The following is a 22,087-nucleotide window of genomic DNA, read 5'->3' on the forward strand; positions in this document are numbered from 1 at the left end:
GGAATAAATTAAACTCATATCTCAAGGCACCACTGTATTCTTACTGTCGTCATCATTGTATTAACTAGTGGCGCGGGAACATTTTAGATGGGGCTGAGTACATTGCCCAGAGGCACCTCAGTCATAGTTATGAATTTCAGCGCCTCGTTTATGTTTTATGTTTTAGAACTTTTGTTTATTCAACAGGCCGATGACAAAGTTGTATTGTTGTGACTTTTGGTCATGTGCAGAAATTTGGAGGTGGGTATTATGTCAAATTGTGAGTGGGTGGGATATTGTGTGTGGGGTGGGGGGTGTGGGGGGGTTTCGTCCCGAACAGTTTAACATGTTACAGAAGAAGCGGAGGTTGTGATGCGTTCAGGTGCCGCTCCATTCATTTACTGGTCTCGTTAGACGCGTTGACGGACACAGCGTTTGCCGGAGAGCAAACATGACATCCAGCTTGCTGCTTTAGCAGACGACGAGGCGGCGGCATGGGCTGCGCACCCAGCATCCACGTCTCGCAGAGCGGCGTCATCTACTGCCGCGACTCGGACGAGTCCAACTCGCCGCACCAGACCACCACCACCATCTCGCAGGGGGGCGGCGGCGGCGCGCTGCACGGCCTCTTCATCAAGACCGACGCGGCCGACGCCATCCCGTCCGTCATCGCCTACCAGAGCCGTCACTCGAGCTTCAACTCCCGCCGGGAGCGCCGGGACACGGGCGGAGGAGGAAGCGGAAGCGGCGGGGCGCAAGTCCTCATCCGGGCCGAGACGCAGACCAGCGACGCCGGCGTCAAGGTAACCGGCGAGTGCACGTGAGCAGGCCTCGGTGTTTGTTTATGAGCCGCAGAGGCATCAATGTGACGTCACCGACGCACAGCCAATAATACAAACAGTTGGACCTGATGATTGTAAAAAAATAAAATAAATAAAAAAGTCCTTTGAATTTACAGTGTTCCCTCGCTTTATTGCGATTCACCTATTGCGGATTCAGTGCATTGCAATTAAAAAAATATATATATTCGTATAATGCATAATTTGTCATGCGGGATGTTACGTGTATGATATCATTTTTTGTGGTAAAATAAATGCTTTCGATCCTAAAACAACTGTTAAAAAAAATAAATACATTGTGGCCATGTCACAACTTTGCGTCACTACTTGTTGCTAGCCAAAATTCATTGGGCTCAATAATACCTGCCTCATTACTGAAAACCGGAAACCATAAAAAAATGTCTGTTCACACTAATTTCATAAATTGCACAAATTACAACCCCCCAACCCCCCAGTCATAATTCACTTTAATAGTTCACATCCAAAATGACATTTTAGCCAGCTAACAGTTGCAGTAATATGGCTAAAGAGAATAATTATTTTACGTTTTCACTTTTACATGTTGCCTGGCAGAATTGACAGGACCTTGAAAATATTAACTCAAAATAATGTTGAGCATTTTTTTTTTTTTATTTTTTTTTTTCGCATTCCAAGTTTTTGTTGTTGCCTTTGACTCTCCCCCCCCCCCCCCCCCCCCCACAAAATTCAGTTTATTCTAGTAATGCTGATGTTCTAACCCGCACAAAATGACAAAAATAAATCCTGATTCATTCAAAAAGAAAGAAAAGTTCACAGCCAAAATGACATTTTAGCTAGCTAGCAATCACAACAACATAGCTCATCAGAATCCCTCACATTCTTTTCCCTGGTCCAAAAAAATAAAAATAATCTTTGTCCTTTTTCTTGCTCCCGAGGCAGCAATTAAAACCAAAGTTTTACATTTGTGTCGGAAACCCATAGAGATGCGTGGGCGTTTTTGTTAGGAAGCGGAGCAGCAGCAGATGATCGCACCATCAGACTCTTGCCTTGGATTAACAGTTTCGGGAGAAGCATTGTGAGGCTTCACAGTGACTTTTCTATGAATTCAATTTTTTTCTCCCCCTTGGAAGACTTAGGGCTTTTCCGTACCACTTTGTCCTGTTTAGAGTCAGGGCAGGGGCTGCAGTCTGACTTAAGTGGGAGATTTAGAACGTTTACATGAGAATGTTTTAAAAACGCAAGTTCCACAATGAAGCCGGTGTCTACCCTCGTTTAAAAAGTTACATTTTTATTCACAAAAGCACCGTTGTCGTGTGAACGAATGGGCCAAAATGACACAAATGATATCCCTTCATATTTATTAAAAGGGCCCTCAAATTCCGTCACTAAACAGAACACTAATAAAATGATGCACAAGTAGAACACGCACACAACTTCTATTGCGCTACGAGGAAACACAAACAACAACTACCAGTGAGAATAAAACCCGTAATTAGCTACAACTAGTTACAACTATTTTGCTGCTTGGCATGCTGGCAAGCCCACTGACACTACAGCAGGAGTTGATGCTGGAATCCCCAGCATGCCTAGCAGCATCTTGTACATAGTGTTAGGAATTGTTCAACGTTAAAAGGGAACTAAAGCCCAACATTTACATTTTTTTTTTTCTTCAATAATACATTAAATGCGCCCCTACTAGTCTAAACACGGCATTGTGTTTGTGTCATAATTATAACTACGGCTGTAAATCGATGCATTTTTAAAATAAGATTAATCACACTTGAATTTTGATTACTCGCGATGAATCACCGGCACCAAGTAAGCCACACGTAGTATCACATTTTGCTTTGAGATGGTATTTTAAACTTGGTCTGCTTTGATGAAAAGAGAGTTCAGCGCTGCTGCGGTCCTTACATAAATAGTATAATAGTATAGATAATAGTATATACATATAGTGACAGGCAGACCAAATAAATACTCTTCCACTTGATGGCGCGAGGTACAACTAATGTGTATCCACCTGTTGCCATTCCTACAACAGAATAGCTTTGCGTTTAACTAAACAGGCCCAGATTTCATTACCAGTATGTATTGGTGAAAATGAAGACATTATTTCAGTATCTACTGTATACTTTTGGTGACATCTTTGTTTGCTCGTGTTCTGTGAGCTCTTTCTAATGTAAAATAGGTCCCTTGGTTGGGAAACAACGCTATAAACGAAGCATCCATTGTGCTTATTAAATGATTTGTGTTATCCAGAGAGGTTGAAGAGAAAAAAAAAAAAAAAAAAAAAAAACTCCTCAAACAAATCCAAAATTCACACAGCCTCTGCAAAAAGCCATGCGGCCGTCCACACGCAGTAGTCCTCGGAAATGGTCCAAGGTGAACATTTACTTCCAACTAACCGACGTAAAATAACGCTAAGATGTTAACCAAAATGCTAGCGCTATGCTACTACTCAAAGGTGAGCGGATCCTGTGCCAGCCAGACCAAAGTTAGTTATGTGACCCTACCCAATCCAGAAATAAACCAGGATGCAAAAAGTAGCAGCAGATGAACACAAGCTTGTTTTAATAGCTGCATGTAGTACTGTGTCACGAGTGTGCGTGTGTTTGCGGTCGGCGTATCAGCTGTCGCTTCAGAGGAGTGATCAATGATACCATTGATTATTTGAGACCAACACTTGAAGCCCCCCCTCCCCCGCAAGACCATGACAATCTGCCATGGTGTTGATCATGCTCCCGTGTGGCTATGTGTGAGTGATATTGTGTGCATGTTTGTAAGCACAAGCGGTCTGTTTACCCCTCTGGTCAGTGTGTACATGAGTCACATGAAGGAACCGACGCCGTAGGCCGGTATACTCACGCCTGCGGATCAGTAAGATGGAGATGAGAGCTGTCACAAGTTTGTCAACAATGCACGTTTTGTGGCGAGCAAGCAACCTAACTCTAACCCTTACTGTGATGTACTTCCAGTGTGACTCGCTTTGTGTGTGTCTCAGCAACTCGCAACACCCTGACCCTCTAATCCTAGCTCTAACCCAACACTAGACACATCATTTTCTTTAAACTCTTTACCCCTTAACCCTAACCCTAAGTGGAGAGGTGGGCCGAGTGCCAAAAATCGTATTCAAGTATAAGGACTACTGTTCCAATACTTAAATATTCAGTGAGAGAAAAAAAAAGTACTGACTAACTGGTGAATAACCGCTGATCACAGCACGAACATCAAATAGACAAAAACAATACAAAAGCGGAATGTGCAAATTCAGATATTGCCTAACAATAGAGAGTCCAAAGAAACTCCCCTCAGGAGTCGGCGTCAGCGCAGGGGGGCTCGTGCAGCCTAATTTGCCACTCAGTTATTGTTTGATAGTGTTTGTTTCTGTCAACAATTTCAGCAGTCCATCTCTTTTATCAAAACATGCAAAAGAGGGAGCAAGTGTTTCTCGCGTTCTCTCGCTCACTGTATCACACACATCTTCAATATGGCAGCGCATTGTATGGAAATTAAACATGGCTTATTTTTAGAAGAGTTGTCGGTGGCAAGTTTGAGGTGCTGGCAAATACATATAGAACCACGAGCTTTTTTTTTTCTCTCTCCAGGTGGCTTCCCAAAGCGTCACTTCACGCTAGGTGTTCTGCCGATTTCAATTGCTCATACTTTAACAAGGAATCTTCATCTGAAGAGTCCACCTGTCAAAATTAGTGCGATAGCGCGCACATTTTAACTTAAGTGACCGTTTTACGGCCATTGTCAGAACGAGTCGTCTTTCTTGTCTGGAATACTTGCAGAGAATGGTTTGTTAGCAGGACCTGTCACTAAAAAAATAAAATAAAATCAGCCCACGGAAAAGATCTCAAGATTTGCGTCTGAAAATACACAGAAGGTTTGCCATTTTGCATTGAATCAGCCATTTTAGAGTCATTTTCAGGGGTCCTTTGAAGACGACCCTTGTGGCTGAACCACAAAAATGTCTCAAGAACCCTGGCCGGAAAAGACTCGGGAAGACAGGCATTTTGGTTTGAAACAGCCATTTTTAGATTCATTATCAGGGATCCAAACTTGTTGGCTGGTTAGCACCCCGTGGAATTAGAAAACAATTTAGCCGCAGAAGCCAGTTTCATTTAGTGTACCAACATGAAATTTGGTAGGCATTTCATGAGGAGACCCACAAAAAACTGTCAAGAACCAAAGACGCAGGAAGTCAGCCATTTTGCTTCGAACAATCAATTTTAGAGGCATTCCCAGGGATCTTTTGAATAGAATTGGAAAAAAAAAAAAAAAAAAAAATGCGGCGCCCCAAAACCTCACAGTGGTTGACATGTCTATGTAGACCCACGAAAAAGTTTAGACCTCCATGCTTGAAAAGACACTGGGAAGTCTGGCATTTTGGTTTGAAAAAGCCATTTTAGGATCACGTTGGCCCTCAGAGATAAACTTGTCCTTGACATTTTGTCCAATTGTTACCAAATTTGCAACCTAGACTGATGTACAATGCAAAATTGAGAAACATTTGGCGAAGTTTGACGACTCGCCGTAAAACCAGAAACTCCAATAACGCCATTTTCATGTAGCAACATGAAATTTGGTAGTCTATCACGTGTAGACCCCACAAAAAACTCTTTGGAACCAATGCCGGAAAAGACAGAGAAAGTCGGCCATTTTGGTTTGAGTGACCATTCAATACACGTAAACAGTGTCACTCAGAAAGTTGGATGTGCGTTGTGATGTAACAAAGTGAGGCCGGTGCCGAACCTGTTGAGACAAAGTGCATATAAAAGTAAAGTACTGTGCATACGAAGTCCATCAAAGGACTAGCTGCCTCTTTGTGCGACTCTCGAGTTCCCGGGAAAATGATTGAACATGGATGTAATTGTCCTTGTTCAAATGGAACATCTTGGAAAGAATAAACAACTTTTATGTGTTTATGTCAGTTGTATTTGGCAGTCGCCGTAGTGACGCTGACGTCATCCGCGAATCCACCGTAATCCTACTTGAAAATGGTTGGTCGCCTCAACAGCTAAACACAGATCACTTTCTGCTCTTCAGTCTGTTGTCGGAGTTGGAATGATTGTCGATATGTATGTTGCCATTGACTGCGTGTGTGGGGAATGCCGACTTCTGCCGAGTCATGACTCCAACAACGGTGACGTGCTACACAAAATGTAGCCAATCAAAGAAGCACCCAGGACTGACGAACACGGAAACGAACGTAAATGAAAACAAACACCCTCTCGCCCGATGTCGTTTTTTTGTTTTTTTGTCGAAAAGTGAGTTTCCCAGAGGGCAAAAAGTATTTTCCAAAGCAAGACGGTTTTTTTCAGTTTTTTTTTTTTTTTTTTTTTTTTTAAGAACATTGCCATTTTACAAGGCTCTCGGGTCCGGCAACCTTCGGGAATGTTCGGGAAAAATCGGCGCGTATCCGAAAGTGTTTCTTCTCCATTTTGTTTTAGATCGCGTATGATCACGTGAGATTTTTAGATCGGCGCTGCAAGATAATCTTTATGTGTACGGTGCGCTGTGTTGAGATTCTCCGAGCAGACCACACACGACGAACAAAACTGTTAAATGGCCATTTTCTATTTTTTTTTTATTTACGTGTGGCGTCTGTAGCAGATGAAACATGCTTACCTGTGTACCAGGCCTAAAGTTAACCGAAGACAATGGATGGCTATGAAATAAATGTGATCATAGGTAAATAAAAAAACAATTCCGTTGTATTTTTTTCCATATTTGTCATCCCCGGCACCCTTCTGTGGTGGCCTCACAAAGAAAGGAAAAAAATCCTTCTATTTGTCACCATTCCAGCCTAAAGTTTGTAATCAACCAAATCGATCACCAGATTACCAGATCAATTAGCTCGAGGCTTCTAAACTTGCACTCTGGATCACGTGTACAAATCAGGACCCTCGGGTAGGGGGCGGGCGGTTCTGGCCGCGTCCTGTGCGCGTTGCGCGGCTGACTTGGACACGTTGGGAAAAGTTTGAGCAAGGCGCGGCAATTTGTGTTTCACCGCCATTACACATACATTGACACTCATAGATCGCTTTGTCTTGCGTGGTGCGCTGCACTGCAGCGGCGCATAGATTGGGGGCCCGCGATACAGCACGTAACACCGATACGCTGTGACGGCAACGCGCTAGCGTTGATCGTGTTTTGTCTCTCTCTCTCGGCAGGTTTCCTCCACAGAACAATGTGTGGGACCCATGAGAGTGAGCCAGGAGCCCATTGAGGTGAGACCACACTGCTGTACTAGTGGTCATGACACTGTGACACTCAAAGGTCACTAATGAGATGATACAACAACAACAACAAATCCGAATATTAATTCATTGATGAATATTATATTTTCCCCTTAAAAAATGCGGGTTTTCTTCCCTCGGAAACATTCCTTTATCAATGTCTCATGCCGGCATCTTGTTTCCGCCTCGCGGTGTCCTCCGCAGGTTCTGCTGGTGTTCGCCAAGGAGGACGACCAGAGCGACGCTTTCTGGCGGGCGTGCGACCGCGCCGGCTTCAGGTGCAACATCGCCCGGACGCCCGAATCTGCCCTCCAGTGTTTCCTGGACAAGCACCACGAGATCGTCGTCATCGACGGACGCCACTCGCGCTACTTTGAGCCCGAGATCGTGTGCCGGTGAGGGAGGTGATCCGTTAACTATGTTTGTCATCAAAATTCTTAAGCGTCATCATGAGTAGCCACACAAAAAAGTCTCAAGAAGCCACGCCTAAAAAGACCGGAACCATTTTGGTTTGAAGCGGCCATTTTAGATTCATTTTGGGCATTTCCAGAGCTCAAATTTGTCCTACAGACTATGACAGATTGCTACCGAATTTGAACCTGGTATAAAAGACAAATAGGCAACGCTAAGTTGTGAAGTGCACATCCTGTGTCCTCACAGCTCGTGGGCATGTCTGACATTGTTTGCTCTGGTCTTGATCTGCCTTTTGGTATTTGTTTTGCAGGATGATCCGTGCCACAAAGCCCTCAGAAAACACTGTTATTCTCGCCGTTGTGCCGCAAAAGTAAGTCAATCCACTGTCGTCTGTGCAGTGTTTCTTGCAGGATCGATTCATCGAAACACAGTGGTTCCTTGAGATGCGAGTTGAATTTGTTGCATAACCACGCTCGTAACACAAAACATCGGCACACTGTAAATCATTATTCCCCAGTGAAATGAAAGGAAATGCCATGAATGCATTCCAGCCCCGCACCCCCCCCCCCCTCCCAAAAAAAACAGAATTTTTGTAATGTGTTTTCAATTTGCAAAATAGAATTCTATAATATTGTACTTTATAAAAACAAACAGTAATAGCATCGTGAAATAGAATGTAAAGAATTCACCAATTTGTGCATTATGATGAATTCATTGCAGCTCCCGGCCACCGGGGAGCAGTATAATACGGTCATTCAGAAACAAATGAAAACGAGTTACACAACTACTGTAAGTGACTCAATAAGCTGCAGCGATATTACCCCTTTTCACGTAGGATAAAGAATACATGCCTAGCGGGTATCGTTATATTGTCTGTCTACATGTGTCGATGATTCGTTTGTGTTCAAATATTTGGTATATATCGGTGCTTTTGCATTCTTTGTTAGCATTAAGCTACGCAGCAGACTTTGCTAAGGCAAAGCGTTGCGGATGTTTGAAATACACAACGTACTGTAAACTGCTGTTACTGAGTTGAGTTCACTGCCACTATCTTTTATTTTATTTTTTTTTCTTATTATATTTTTGCTTGCAAGTCAAAGGACAAAATCAGCCCAACGACGGCTTGTATCTCGAAAAACTTGTAAGTCGGGTCACTGCTCCACTGTAGTTTGACAACATTGAAGGAACATTCCCACATAACAATTCTCAATATCTAAAAGAAATAGGGCACCAATGGAATCTCTCATCAATTTTGATAAGTTTATTACTTTTATTCAAAAATGACCCGCCAAGGGCAAGTTTCGTTTAGTAACATTAAATTCGATTGACATGTTTATCAAGACAGGATACACCAAACCTCAAGAAGAACACATAGAGTGATTCAGGGACATTTTGGCTATTTCCAGGGTTTTTTCAATGATGGACTGGTCCTAGAGATTTTGTCCTCTTGCTACCAAATTTGAAGCAAGTATGGTAGAGAAATGTGCGACTCTAAATTAGGAGGGACTTAAATTTCCATCATTGCGACTCTTCTCACCGAAGTCCACAAGGTCAGAGTGAGTTTTACTTGGGAAGATGAAATGTGTTCAACATGTCTGCCATGAGTAGATGCACGACATGTCGCCCACGCTCAACGTCTCGTTTGTATTTCCAATAAGCAAGAAACAGTTCAATGGTGAATCCTTAATAGCGCATTGGATTATCCGTGTTTCTTTGTATGTCGTGTCGTAGGCCATCTGACCAGGACGAACCCTCTGTTCTTCCTCTCCTGTGCGCCGGATTCAGCCGAGTATGTCATTTCTTCACTTTTGTTTGTCAAACTAACGAACATACACAACAGTCGTCTCTTCGCGCCTTTGCAGAGGTTTGTGGGGAACGCCAGCGTGTCGGTGTGCTACAACGAACTGGTTCAACTCGAGCGCGGAGAAGTGCGATGCCACTTCAAACTCAGGTGAGGTTCACGGCCGGAAAGGCACCAACATTCAGAGTCATATTTCCAAATTGATGAAACAAACAGAATAGCTTATTGGCCATTAAATTAGCAGCCTGGCATTAAAGATAACAATAAGTTTATACAGTACATGACCCAATAGGTGACAAATAGCAGCATTATTTTTTTTTTCATTATTTTTTCAATGCTTGTTTTAATTTTCACGGTGCAGGTGAGGCTCTGCCTCCCCTGACCTCAAGTCCTTGATGGCGCACTCACACAATACAGAAGCAGACACACACACACCATAACCACTGTGTGGTTCTTTACTATGGACTTTCCTGATCTGACAGGGCTTGTAACTCGGCCTTCACGGTTCTGGAGAAGTGCCAGGAAGCCGTGGAGATCACCGGTGAAGACCATGTTATACAGGTAGGAGGGAAAGACACCAAAAAAATGCTTTTTTTCCTATAGGCAGTAATAGAAATACAGTGGCGCCTAAACATACGAGTCAGTCGACTTTCAAGTTTTTCAGGACACGAGCCGTTATTCGGCCGATTTTTTGGGTTCGACTTGCAAGCAAACATTTGAGTTAAGAGCGCTGTACTTTGGCAGTAAACTCACTTCACAACGAGCAGGAGTTGGGCGGAAAGTGAATAAAAAAATAAAAAAAAGAGGCTCCAAGCTGTGTATTGTATATTGCCACTATTGACCTTGTTACAACGATTACCTTGCCTTTCAGTCTGAAATGCTCCCTCCCATGTTTTCGACATTTTATCTTTTTTTTTCTTGTATTTTTCTTCTTCTTCTTCTTCCATCTTCCCGCTCCTTCGATCAAATACGTCCACCTCCTCCTTCTTGCCTTCCGTAATTGACATAAAGTGTGTTGTGCCACTTTCAAATCAGCCCATGCCTCCCTTGAGCTTTACAGTTTAACAAACGGTTTTCCGAGGCAGAGAAAATGTTTGTAATCGAGGTACTCCAAATGCTTGAGTACTCATTTCAACGCTACTATTTTCCTTATTAAAATCACATTTCAAAAAGGTTTGGTTTTGGGGGGCGGCGGAGGCTGGAATGGATTCATGGCATTTCCATTCATAGAACGAATTAAGCTTGTGTCTCAAGGCAAAACTGTACAGTGCTATTTTCTTTATTAAAAACATGTGATGTGTTTGAACCATCCTCGAAAAGTATGTGAATCCCGCCTTTGAACGGATGATGGGCTACCACAAGGGTGAACTGATCGGCAAGGAGCTGACCGAGCTCCCCAAGAGCGACAGAAACAGGGCCGACACCTTGGACGCCATCAACACCTGCATGGAGAAAGGAAAGGTGAGTCTGGCCCGACACCCCCCTGCTCCTATTGGTCGGAACTTCACTGCGCCTTATCTTTCCACTGACAGGAGTGGCAGGGCATTTACTATGCCGGAAAGAAGTCAGGCGACACTATGGCGCAACACGTGAACATAACGCCCGTCGTCGGCCAAGGAGGGTGGGTCCAGGCATTAAACGGTGCTGGTAAACATTTCCGAGAAGGTGGAAATAGCCGACAGTTTTCTTCTCGCTGTTCCCGACAGGAAGATCCGACACTTCGTCGCCATCAAGAGGCCTCATGTCGACAACAACAGTCAAGTGGGTGTTGCAAAAAGGATTAAATAAATGGGTAGTGAGTAGGACTGGGCGATATGACCTTAAAGTAAAATGTTTTGTTTTTTTTTTTAATTAAAAAAGAAATCAGGTTCATGATTTTAATGGATTTTTGGTTCTTAACAGCTCAGCTCATTTGCTAACCAAAACAGCAGTACATAGGCTAACAAGGCACACACCCTCAGATGATTTGTCAAGTAAACAAGTGCCTCGTGCCGAAATTTCAAGGTAGCAACGATCAGCCTCCGATGTGCTGTGTGCCTTCACTTGACATGAATTTTCATACACCGCTAACATCTTTTTAAAAAAAGATATTGTTCAGTAAACGCGCACGAATACAAATTCGGGCCTCAGTTGAGCGGCGAATCCAGCGTGTCGCTTCTCTCAGCAAGGCTCCTGTCCCAATTACGTCAAGCGAAGCTACGGCTAAGCGTCGGGATAAGACCCGCAAGGGCTAGTGGCCAGGCCTCAGAGCTAGTTATACGAATCAGGGGCTAGCGTTAGCGCTTCCCCCCCCCACCCCCCCACCCCGTGTATGCAAAAGGTGAGTCAGCCTTTTGCATCGGCCTGCCAAATGGCATTGACTCCTGCTCTTTGGGATCGGGAATCCTGAGCGACGGATCCGATTCGTTCCGAGTTATTTTGGTGTCGTGGGCAAAACGCTCATTAAAAGTAGCGATACAAGTTTAGCATGCGATAGGACAGACAATGTAAGACTACGGAGGTTATTTGACGCCAACGTTCATGATAGCATGGCATGTTTTTCCACGCAGAAAAGCACATTATTCCTCGAATACACGCTTGGCCGTGAAACGGGATTTCCATTTCATTGTGTTCTTTAGTTCGGCCTGTTTGTGTAAGCACTCAGCACTTCAAGCATGCTCTGTTTAATTCCCCCCCCCCCCCTCGCTTAAGAGTCGCCATCATCTCAAGTATTGAGATCATTCCGGAGACGTTTTTTTTTGTTTGCACAGTGCAGCCCGAGACTGCTCTTTAAATCGGGCAACCACGTACAGTAAGATGTGTTTACATGTGCTTAATCCCATTTTTCTTTGTATAAGACATCTTCTTATTTTATAATTCATGGGTCGTTTGCGGTAAAGCACCTCCGCATAACTACGAAAGCGCTGCTTTGGTGTCGAAACTGTGAATTGACATCAACGAGGACTGTTCGCAGTGAAGGGCATCGGAATTGCCACAACGGTGCAGGGTTTGCTGCTTTGATTTAGAGAAATTCCGATATTATTTTCATTGCCATAAAGTGATGACTACAAAATAAAAAACCACAGACGCCTTTCTCAGATGTCATTAAGTAAGTAATAGGACGTGGTCTATGTCTCCAAATGGGCCTAAGTTCATCCAGTGAGGTCGGTGGGTCATGACAAAACTGAGCACCAAACAGAAAACCTCCTGGGCTCCTTTGAGAACCAGACCAAAATTCCTATGTGCGCCCCTGGTTATTGGCTTGAATTGAGTTAGAGCGCTATCTAATGGACAAACGGTGCAAGGACAAGATTCAGAGTGTGCAGCACAGTAGCATTTACTTATGAGAAATTACTTTTTCAGCATTTAATCTGCCAATTCTGATTATTTTTTAAATGGGCTAATATCCCCCCCCCCCCCCCCCCCCCCCACGTCTTTGACTCTCTCTTGTCGTATCTAATTAATTAATTAATTATTGGTTTTAATTATCCTGTGTCAGGTGCACAAGTACAACAAGGAGGACCGGTGTGGTGTTGAGTATTCTCACGCAGGTAATTTTATTTCTATTTTCAATTTTTTTTTTAGATGTCCATTATTTGATCTTTTTTTTAACTTTTCTTTTTTCGGCTTAAAGCTTCTGGAGTGTTAGCATAGATAGTTTGGCAATATCGACGTTGTTAGGCTTGTTTAAGTCAAAGCTTTTCCCTTGTTAGTAATAATTAATGAGCACATTTTTAACCTCTGTTAGTGACTTCTGTCTATTAGCATTGTTTTAGCCTTTATCGCTATTATTTGGGAGCAAAGAAGCGTTAGCGGCCATTGGTAATACTCCAGAGTCTTTATTTTTCACCATATTATTAGCAGCTATAAATAACGCGCGCTGTGTTCATTATTTGGATAGAATTTTATTAATTTTTTTTGTTTGTTTTTACCGCCACCCACCTTGTTATTTTAAGAGTGCCACTCTCTGCTCCACCGCGACAGGAGGAAAGACTCCATGGATACGAGATCTCTCAGCTCCCGGAGTAGCGACGGTGAGGAGGTTTTAGGATGATATCGTTCTTATCTTTTATGATTAATATTATCTGTTAGAATGGTAAAAGCTCTTCTAAACTCCCCCCCGCGTCGTCATCATGTTCACGCCAGCCGGCAGTTTACAAAACCGAAGACATTCCTCCGTCGCCAGGATTCACTCCATGACCATTGAGGCTCCCATCACCAAGGTTGCTTTTTTCATTTTTGAAATATTCTTTTGTTTTTAAGATGTTTTAGACGTGTCTTGCCCCTCCGTCCCCACGATGTACCTTATCATTATCTCTAGAGTGCCAATACACCATCATCCATTTTTTATATTGCTCTGTTAGATGTAAACCATGTGTGTACTTTTGAACAGGTTATCAACATCATCAACGCCGCTCAGGAGAGCAGTCCACTGACGGTGGCCGAGGCTCTGGAGCACGTGTTGGAGATCCTGAGGACAGCCGAGCTCTACTCGCCTCAGCTCGCGTCCGAGGACGACGACCCTCATACCAGCGACCTGGTTGGCGGGCTCATGAGCGTAAGACACGCTAGAAATATTCGAGATTTGTAATTCAACGATTGCCTGATTGTGTGTTTTTTTTATTTTTTTATTTTTTTATTTTTTTTAACATTCTCATCTTTCATACAAGTGTGAAATGGAAGCTAACCACTCCGCTAAAACGTTAAAACAATTAACCATTCAGTCTTAAGTTAACTTAGCAATCGTTTTATTTCCTTTCTTAGGCTGGGCTGCGGCGGCTATCTGGCAACGAGTATGTTTTTTCCAAAAGTAAGTAAGCTTCAAAAGACAATTGATAAACTGATACACATGGTTTCAATGTATTGTAATGTACCTTAGACACAAGAAGAAACACATTTTAATGGCTTCATTCCATACCATTTATTTTCAATTATTATATTTTCATTGCTGTTTGATGATTATCTTTGTCATTATTTGTATTTTTTATAAAATATGAATTTGTTATTTTTTGTAGACTTTATGATTGTTTATTTTATTTCATTTTTAAAATTTGAAATTACTGTTGTAGTTTTTATTTGTCGTATTGTTTTTGTTGTTGTGTTTTTTAAATCAATACATTTATTCACGTTAACAAGTTTTTAAATGATTTTTAGTTATTATTTGATTTGTACTGTTTGTTTTTAGTATTTAATATTTTTATATTATTTTGAATGCATTATTATTTAATTATTATTTATGAAGTGTTTTATTAGATATCATTTTTGTGATTCTGTATTATTGTAAAATGATTTGGATTTTACGTATTGTTCTTTTTAAATCACTTTTTATGTGTATTATTATTTGATTATATTTGTTAGTATTTGTGATTATTTTTATTGTTCATTATTATTAACAGTTTTTTTTTGAATGTATTATTTTGGTATATGCTATTTTTGTTATTGTTTATTATTTATATCTATATATATATATATTATACATATTGTTTATTATTTTAAATTTATATTATTTTTTTCATAATCATTTTCTTTTCAATTGTTTTTAATTATTATATATATATATATATGGTTTTTTTTGTTATTTATTCAGCAAATTGCATGCTGGGAGGGGGCTTGATGAGTTCGTGTTTTCTTCCAGACATGAGCCAGAGCCAGCTGGCCATCCCGGTCACACTGTACGACGTCCCTCAGTCCATCGCTGACATGCTCAACGACGAGGAATGCTGGGAGTTCAACATCCTCGACTTGGAGGCGGCCACGCACAAAAGGTGCCGGTGTTGGTCTGTTTTCAATTTTGGTAGTCTGTAGTGTAAAGGCCGCAACTAATTAACTTTAATAATCAATGAATCTGCCAATGTTTTTTTTTCCCCCAATGAATCGGATACAAAAAAACAGGACATTATTTCAAATTGGCAGTGTATGAAATGTAAAAACATTCACTATAATTAAATTACTGGATGGGTTCATAATATGTTCAAAATAAAAGGCAGAAATGTTGAAAAATGTTTTCCAAAGTCAAAGCAGATGTTTACAAACGTATTCATTTGATGAAACAAAGATAATCAGTCTGCTTTCATGGAGGACTACAGAAATCAGTGAATATTTATTTTGCGAGGCTGAAATTCTGAGGATTTTACAACTTTAAGTTATACAGATCTGTAAACGATTCATCGATTATCAAAATAGCTGTCGATGAATTTGGTAATCAATTAGTTGTTGATTAATCGATTGATTGGTGCACCTCTAATGCATCGTGTGCCTTCGAAGGTTACGGCTGCTGATGTGAAAGCGACATAACTATGCAGCTTTATGCTTAACCTTGATTTATCTGGCTTAGTTCTCTCATAAAAATATATCCAAGAGAACTGCAGTTACATGTCGTGTCGACATTATTTTAGTGCCCAGTAGACACAAGTCACCATGTTGTTGGTTGATTCCAAGGCCGCTGACTTACCTTGGCCTGAAGATCTTCACCAGTTTCGGGGTGTGCGACTTCCTCGATTGTCCTGAGGTGTTGCTGCGCTCGTGGCTGCAGCTGATGGAGGCCAGCTACCACTCGTCCAACTCCTACCATAATTCCACTCACGCTGCCGACGTGCTGCACGCCACCGCCTACTTTTTACGCAAGGAGAGAGTCAAGGTTGGTGGTGTGTTGATCATTAGGAGACCAAGGATGGAGCCTTGAGGGACACCTCAGGCACAAAGTGTCAACTGAGTGCTCCCCTCGTCATATAATTACAACTTTATTCCCATAACTTCTCAACTGTTTTTCACGTACAATTACAGCCTATTTCTGGTGCAATATTAACTTTTGCACTGAAAATGACGACTTTATTATTGTAAAATAACACATTTTAAAATGACAACTTTATTCTTGTAACATTCTAACTTTTTCTTGTCCTCTTATGGCATTAGTCTCATTGCACCTTTTTTCACAAAACATAACTACAGTATTCTCATAGCTTTACAACTTCCTCACGAAATGTCGCAAATTTTTCTAGGAACTTTATGGCTATTTTAACATTTAAAAACTTTTTTTGCTTGGAATTCGTAATAATGCGAATTTATTCTTGTAACATCACAAATAATTCCTCATAACATTATCACTTTATTATGGTAACGTTACAACTTTTTCATGTAAAATAAAGTTTTCCCGTGAGATGACAACTTCTTTATCTGAACATTGTAACTTTTTTCTCCCAACATTACAGCTTTTTTTCCTGGAACATTTCAAATGTATTCTCAAAGCATGAGGACTACTCCCTTAACATTACAACATTTTCCTGTAATGTTACATTGTTTTTAATCCTAACATATTTTGACTACTCTTGGAACAGTACAACTTTTTCTTATACAATTACACTGTTATTCTCTTAACAAAACTTTTTTTCTCATAAAATCACAACTTTATTCTAATAACATTGCAACTTCAAGGGTGTATAAGTCACCTTCCTGACCTATCGACACCTTGAAACATTTGCATGGTACCTTGTATGGAAAACACAAGGGTAGTGAGCATGGCGCCCTGAGGGACGCCTCAGACACAAAACGTCAAGCGAGTGTGCTGACATCGGTATGCGTCTCCGGTGTTTTCTTCAGAGCAGTCTAGATCAGCTGGACGAGGTGGCGGCGTTGATTGCGGCCACCGTGCACGATGTGGACCATCCGGGCCACACCAACTCGTTCTTGTGCAACGCCGGTAGCGAGCTGGCCATCCTGTACAACGACACGGCCGTGCTGGAGAGCCACCACGCTGCCCTCGCCTTCCAGCTCACCATGCGCGACGGCAAGAGCAACATCTTTAAGAACATTGAGCGGTTAGTAGCGTAGTTAGTATGGTATTGTCATTAATTGTAGTAAATGAATGATTATTTTCTGACCAATGAAGTGAAACTACATAATAATAATAAACAACACACTGGTTCAAAATGGTTGAGAAGATAATCAAATCCGATATTTGTTACAAATGCCGACAGGACCCAGTTCCGAACGCTGCGGCAGGCCATCATCGACATGGTGCTGGCCACAGAGATGACGCGACATTTTGAGCACGTCAACAAGTTTGTCAACAGCATCAACAAGCCCATGGCGGCCATCGACGAGACGAACACCTGTGTGAGTGCATCACTTTTTTTCTGTTTTTCATTAAACATTAAAAAATGTTGACTTTATTCTCATAATTTCTTCTCGTATGTTGACAACTTTTTTCGCGTTACATTATAATGTTATTCTTGTATGTAGCTTATTTGTTTCAGTATTATAACTATTTTGTCTGTAGCATTACAATTTTTCACAGAACAATACGACATTATGCTCTTGTACTATTCTCGTAGTAATGGCTTTTCCCGTAACATGACCCCACGTTATTGCCCAAAAGTTACTTTTGATGATTTTTCATGCGAATGTTTCTTTTTCTTTTTTTTTTTTTTCTCTGAACATGACAACATCTATATAAATAAATTGGTACTGAGTTATCGAAGCCAACGTGAGGGGAACAGTGTGTGTGTGTGTGTGTGTGTGTGTGTGTGTTGTGTGCAGAGCATGAGCAGCGACTGCGAGGGTCAAGCAAACATCAAGAACTCTCCGGAGAACCGGCTGCTGATCAAGCGAATGCTAATCAAGTGCGCCGACGTGGCCAACCCGTGCAGGCCGCTGGAGCTCTGCATCGAGTGGGCGGGGCGCATCTCAGAGGAGTACTTTGCTCAGGTACGGGACCTCTTCTTTCGTAAACATCACGCCGTCGTCATGGTGATCGCTTTCTTCTCTCTGTCTGTTCTTGCAGACGGATGAGGAGAAGAGGCGGGGGCTGCCCGTGGTGATGCCGGTGTTTGACCGCAACAGCTGCAGTGTGCCCAAGTCGCAACTCTCCTTCATCGACTACTTCATCACCGACATGTTTGATGCCTGGGATGGTAGGAGCAACGTTACCACGGGGCAACAAGTTAAACTAAAGTCACCATGTTGCAAGAAAAGTAAAAGTCAAAACAAAAACAAAAACATTTTCGACAACAAAAAAATGTCATATTAAAAGTCAAGTTTTTAAGATAGTAATTTCACGAGATAAAAGAAAAAAATGTGTATAATGTCACGTCATTGAAAAACGCTTTAGACAGAATAAAAGTTGCAACATTACGAGAATAAAGTTACATTTTGAATATTGCTGAATTTCGAGCATATAGTCGTAAAAGAGTGTTAAAAGAAATTACCAAAAAAAAGTCATAATACTATGACAATAAATCAGTATATTTCCGGGATCAACGTCATGTTATCATGCAGATAAAGTCATAATAATGCAAAAAGAAAGTCGTAATTTGAAGTATAACATTTTTGTGTTTCCAGAAATAAAAAACATAAGTTGAGGCTCTTCACAAAATGGTCACGTAACCGCATATTTTAACAAATTTGCCCTCTTGTGGGTGTTAGCAACAGCTCGTGAGTTTGCTAATCCGCTGACATCAATTATAGTATGTATGTGTCTATAATCCCACTTTAGTTAATCATTTCCTTTGGACTCAATAATGGGAAAGTGAGTTTTTCTGAGCCTCTTCTATCTCTACAATTAGGGTGCAGTATGCCTGGGAAGCGCTAGTGCTCGCAGCTTGTCGTTCCAACTCCAGATCAAATTTGATTCTCCCCGAGAGATGGCTTGTTTGGCTTGTTTACCGTCCAGCGTTGCTCTGATGTCACGGAAAGATTCCTTATCTACACCGAGGGGACAGAAAGAAACCTCCCGAGGAAGCCCGGAAGGCTAAGAGGTTTTACGATGAGGGAGATGAATGCGTGTAATACTGAATATGAATGTATTTTTTTGTTCCCCCCCCCCCCAACCCCCAAAAAATACATTGCAACGGTTTTCTTTCTTTTTTTTGTGTGGGTAAAATCACGATTTATTCGCACAACATTAAAAAAAAAAAATACAAAATTGTTCTCGTGAAATCACAACTTCATTCTTGTAACATTACCGCTTGCATGTTTATTGTTCGAAAATTCAACTTTATTTTGGTAACATTACAACTTTTTTTTTTTTTTTTTTAAAGGATGTCTTTATTTTCATGAAATTACAACAAAATGCTCTAAACATTGCAAAGGTTTTCCTGTAAAATTACAACCTTTTCCCATACAATTACGATTTATTCTCCCAACTTTTTGTCTCGTCAAGTCAAATGAAGATGTTTACATTGCGACTTTTTTTTGTTTTGAACTCTTAAAATTGCGACTTTTCATTCGTTAAAATGAAAACGTTTTGCTCCTAACATTGCAACGGTTTTTCTTGAACCAGAACTTTTATCTTGTAGCATTACCACTCCTTTCTCATACAATTGTGACTTTATTGCCATATTTTAACATTGAAATTTGTTTCTTGTAAAATTACGACGTTGTTTTCATATTACGACTTTTGTCACCTAACATTACAACTTTTTTTCTTCCGTTATGTTTTTTCTTGTAAAATTATGACTTTATTCCCGTGACATTAGATTATTTTTCTTGTAAAATTGTGATTCATTGTAAAAGTTTATAACTTTTTACTCATACCATTATAACTTTTTCCTCACTTTTTTTTTTATTTAATTTTTTTTGACTCTCGCCGTTGATTCGTTTGCACCCCCACGCTTTGCGTTTCCGTGACGACTGATACTAAGTTGCTTATGGTTGCCTCCGCAGCCTTCGCCACCCTGCCGGGTCTCATGGGGCACCTTTCGGAGAACTACAAGTACTGGAAGACTCTGGACGACATGAAGTGCAAGAGCCTGCGCCCTCCGCCGCCATCTTGACTGCGAACCACTCGTTATCGTGGTCGTTTGCCAGCAGGGTGTGACGGCGAGTCGTCAGCTGGAGCTCCACCAAGTCGACCCGCGTGGCGCTGATTCTCACCCGGTGCAGACCTGCCGGTAGTCTGGGAAATCTTGATTATGTTTGGGGGATACATACACATACGCCACAGGTGCGACGAAAATGGTTCAAACCTGTCGAAATGATGAAAAGCGTGCGTTCTGCGACTCCTAACCGGGAAATGTGTGGGTGTTGAAACACCTGCATCCCCTGCAAGTGCGACTAAAACTGTTAGTTCTGAAAACTTCCGCTTGAAAAAGTGTGGGTGTTGAAACGCCCATAGACCTTGCGGGTGTTATGAAAACTGTGAGAAACGTGGGTGTTGGAACCCCTGCCCTTAAGGGTGCAACAGATATTGTGGGTGTTGAACCTATTCACTGGGAAAAGTGTGAGTGTTGATATCTTTCACGGGTTCATGGCTTGTACACCCACACTATCCACTGTACATGGTTGTTACAACATGGAAAAGTGAGGGTGATGAAACAAGTGTGAGCTGCATGCAAATGTAGCTGGCCATGGGTGTGGCAAAAAACTGGGTGTTGAAACCTTTCATTGAGAAATATTTAGGTGTTAGAATATACACATGCCCCACGGATACTATACGTTTTGACCCCATTTACCGGGAAAACTGTGAGTTCTGAAATCTTTCACTAGGAAAAGTGTGGGAGTTGACACCTGTCGCTGGGTAAAGTGTGGGTGTTTCAACAGCCATGTCCCCCGCAGGTGTGGCAAAAGCTCGGGGTGTTGAAACCTTTTACGGGTTCACGAGTGAACAGATTGAACACCCTCAGTATGCGTCACATTGTGGGTGTTTCAACATGGTAAAGTGTGGGTGTTGAAATACACGTGGCAGGTAGCACGGGGGTTAAATCTGTTCACAGCGAAAAGTTGGAGTCTTTAAACACCCACATCCCTCGCAGGTGCGACGACGATCGTGGGTTCTGAAAACCTTTCACGGGATCAACACCCACACTATCCGTTGCACCTGTGGGCTTTGTGGGTGTTTCAACACGGACAATTGGCCCAGCGTGTTAAAACAGTTTCCCAGGAAAAGTGCAAGTGTGGAAACACCCACATCCCCAACGAATGTGACGACGCGTGGGTCTTGAAACTTTTTTACCGGGAAAAGTGAGGGATTATAGCATCCCCTGCAGGTGCAACAGAAACTGTTAAAATGTTTCACCGGGAAAAGTGAAGGTGCCCTAACCTGTCACCAGGAAAAATGTGCGTTTGATGAAAATTGGGGGTGTTAAAACCTGGTGTAACAGAGTGAAGGTTACTAAACAACCACATACCCCACGGGCGTGACGGATCGTGTGGGTGAACCTTTCACGGGTGAACAGATGAAACACCCACATCAGCCATCGTACCCGTGGCACATGTGGGTGTTGTTCGTCTGTCTCTCAATATCGCCATCTAGTGCATATCAGGACGCACAACAGGCAACCTGGATAACGAAGACTAAAATTGGTTCATTCATTCTGACATGCGGTCACCAAATGAACTATTTATTTGTACACAACAAGCTGATAATAAAGTGCCAAGTGAATGAAAGAGAAGTGTAAGTGAAAAACATGGGAAATTAAAGTTTTGTAAATATAAATGCTTGTCATCATGGGAGTGCTTGTGAAGAAAGTTGAGGGGGGGGGGGGTCGTATGTTTTCGTTCATAAAACAAAAGTGTCACATGGCGATTGTTTTTGAATGTCAGCTTTGAAGAGGTGTTCGTGTTGAGGTACGACAGCTCGGTGGAGAACAGCTGACATTTTACCTGTAAATAGAATTAAAAAGAATTCACGTGAAAAATAAGTTGAATCATTTTTTTGATGACTACGTTATTAAGACATTACAAAAAAGGCAAAGCCTTTGTGTGTATACGTTTTAAACATGCGGGCTCAACGAGTATCACGTGACTCCAGCCCGCCAATAGAGAGCTAGCGAGCACGCGCAATCGCGTCAGTCTAGCAGATGTCAATCAATCAGCATCATAGACCGTAGTGTAACTTCCGCTTTAAAACTTTGATT

At 41.8% G+C, this 22,087-nt stretch overlaps 1 protein-coding gene across 2 annotated transcripts; it reads left to right on the forward strand.

Annotated features, from left to right (window-relative positions):
* The first annotated feature begins 473 nt into the window (after positions 1-473).
* Positions 474-20,005, forward strand: pde8b (phosphodiesterase 8B). 2 transcript variants are annotated; one of them, XM_061698636.1, is made up of 23 exons: positions 474-782; positions 4,236-4,238; positions 6,977-7,033; positions 7,247-7,437; positions 7,767-7,826; positions 9,188-9,245; positions 9,319-9,407; positions 9,740-9,818; positions 10,578-10,718; positions 10,790-10,878; positions 10,964-11,024; positions 12,736-12,787; positions 13,193-13,270; positions 13,383-13,459; positions 13,630-13,794; positions 14,001-14,046; positions 14,872-15,001; positions 15,675-15,873; positions 16,833-17,050; positions 17,210-17,348; positions 17,772-17,939; positions 18,016-18,145; positions 19,896-20,005. In XM_061698636.1, exons 1-23 carry the CDS (start codon positions 474-476, stop codon positions 20,003-20,005), a joined length of 2,649 nt encoding a protein of 882 aa, XP_061554620.1. The 2 variants fall into 2 exon arrangements, with proteins under 2 accessions (XP_061554620.1, XP_061554619.1); XM_061698635.1 differs by lacking the exon at positions 4,236-4,238 and having other exon boundaries at positions 10,964-11,018.
* Positions 20,006-22,087: the final 2,082 nt, after the last annotated feature.

This window comes from Phycodurus eques, chromosome 15 (assembly GCF_024500275.1).
Source record: "Phycodurus eques isolate BA_2022a chromosome 15, UOR_Pequ_1.1, whole genome shotgun sequence".
NCBI lineage: Eukaryota > Metazoa > Chordata > Actinopteri > Syngnathiformes > Syngnathidae > Phycodurus > Phycodurus eques.

Excerpts from the sequence above, each read along its gene's own strand:
- pde8b (XM_061698636.1), top strand. The coding sequence starts at position 474 with ATGGGCTGCGCACCCAGCATCCACGTCTCGCAGAGCGGCGTCATCTAC. Across the intron at positions 11,025-12,735 it reads ACAACAACAGTCAAGTGGGT|GTGCACAAGTACAACAAGGA; the intron begins GTTGCAAAAAGG and ends ATCCTGTGTCAG. Across the intron at positions 17,940-18,015 it reads CAGAGGAGTACTTTGCTCAG|ACGGATGAGGAGAAGAGGCG; the intron begins GTACGGGACCTC and ends CTGTTCTTGCAG.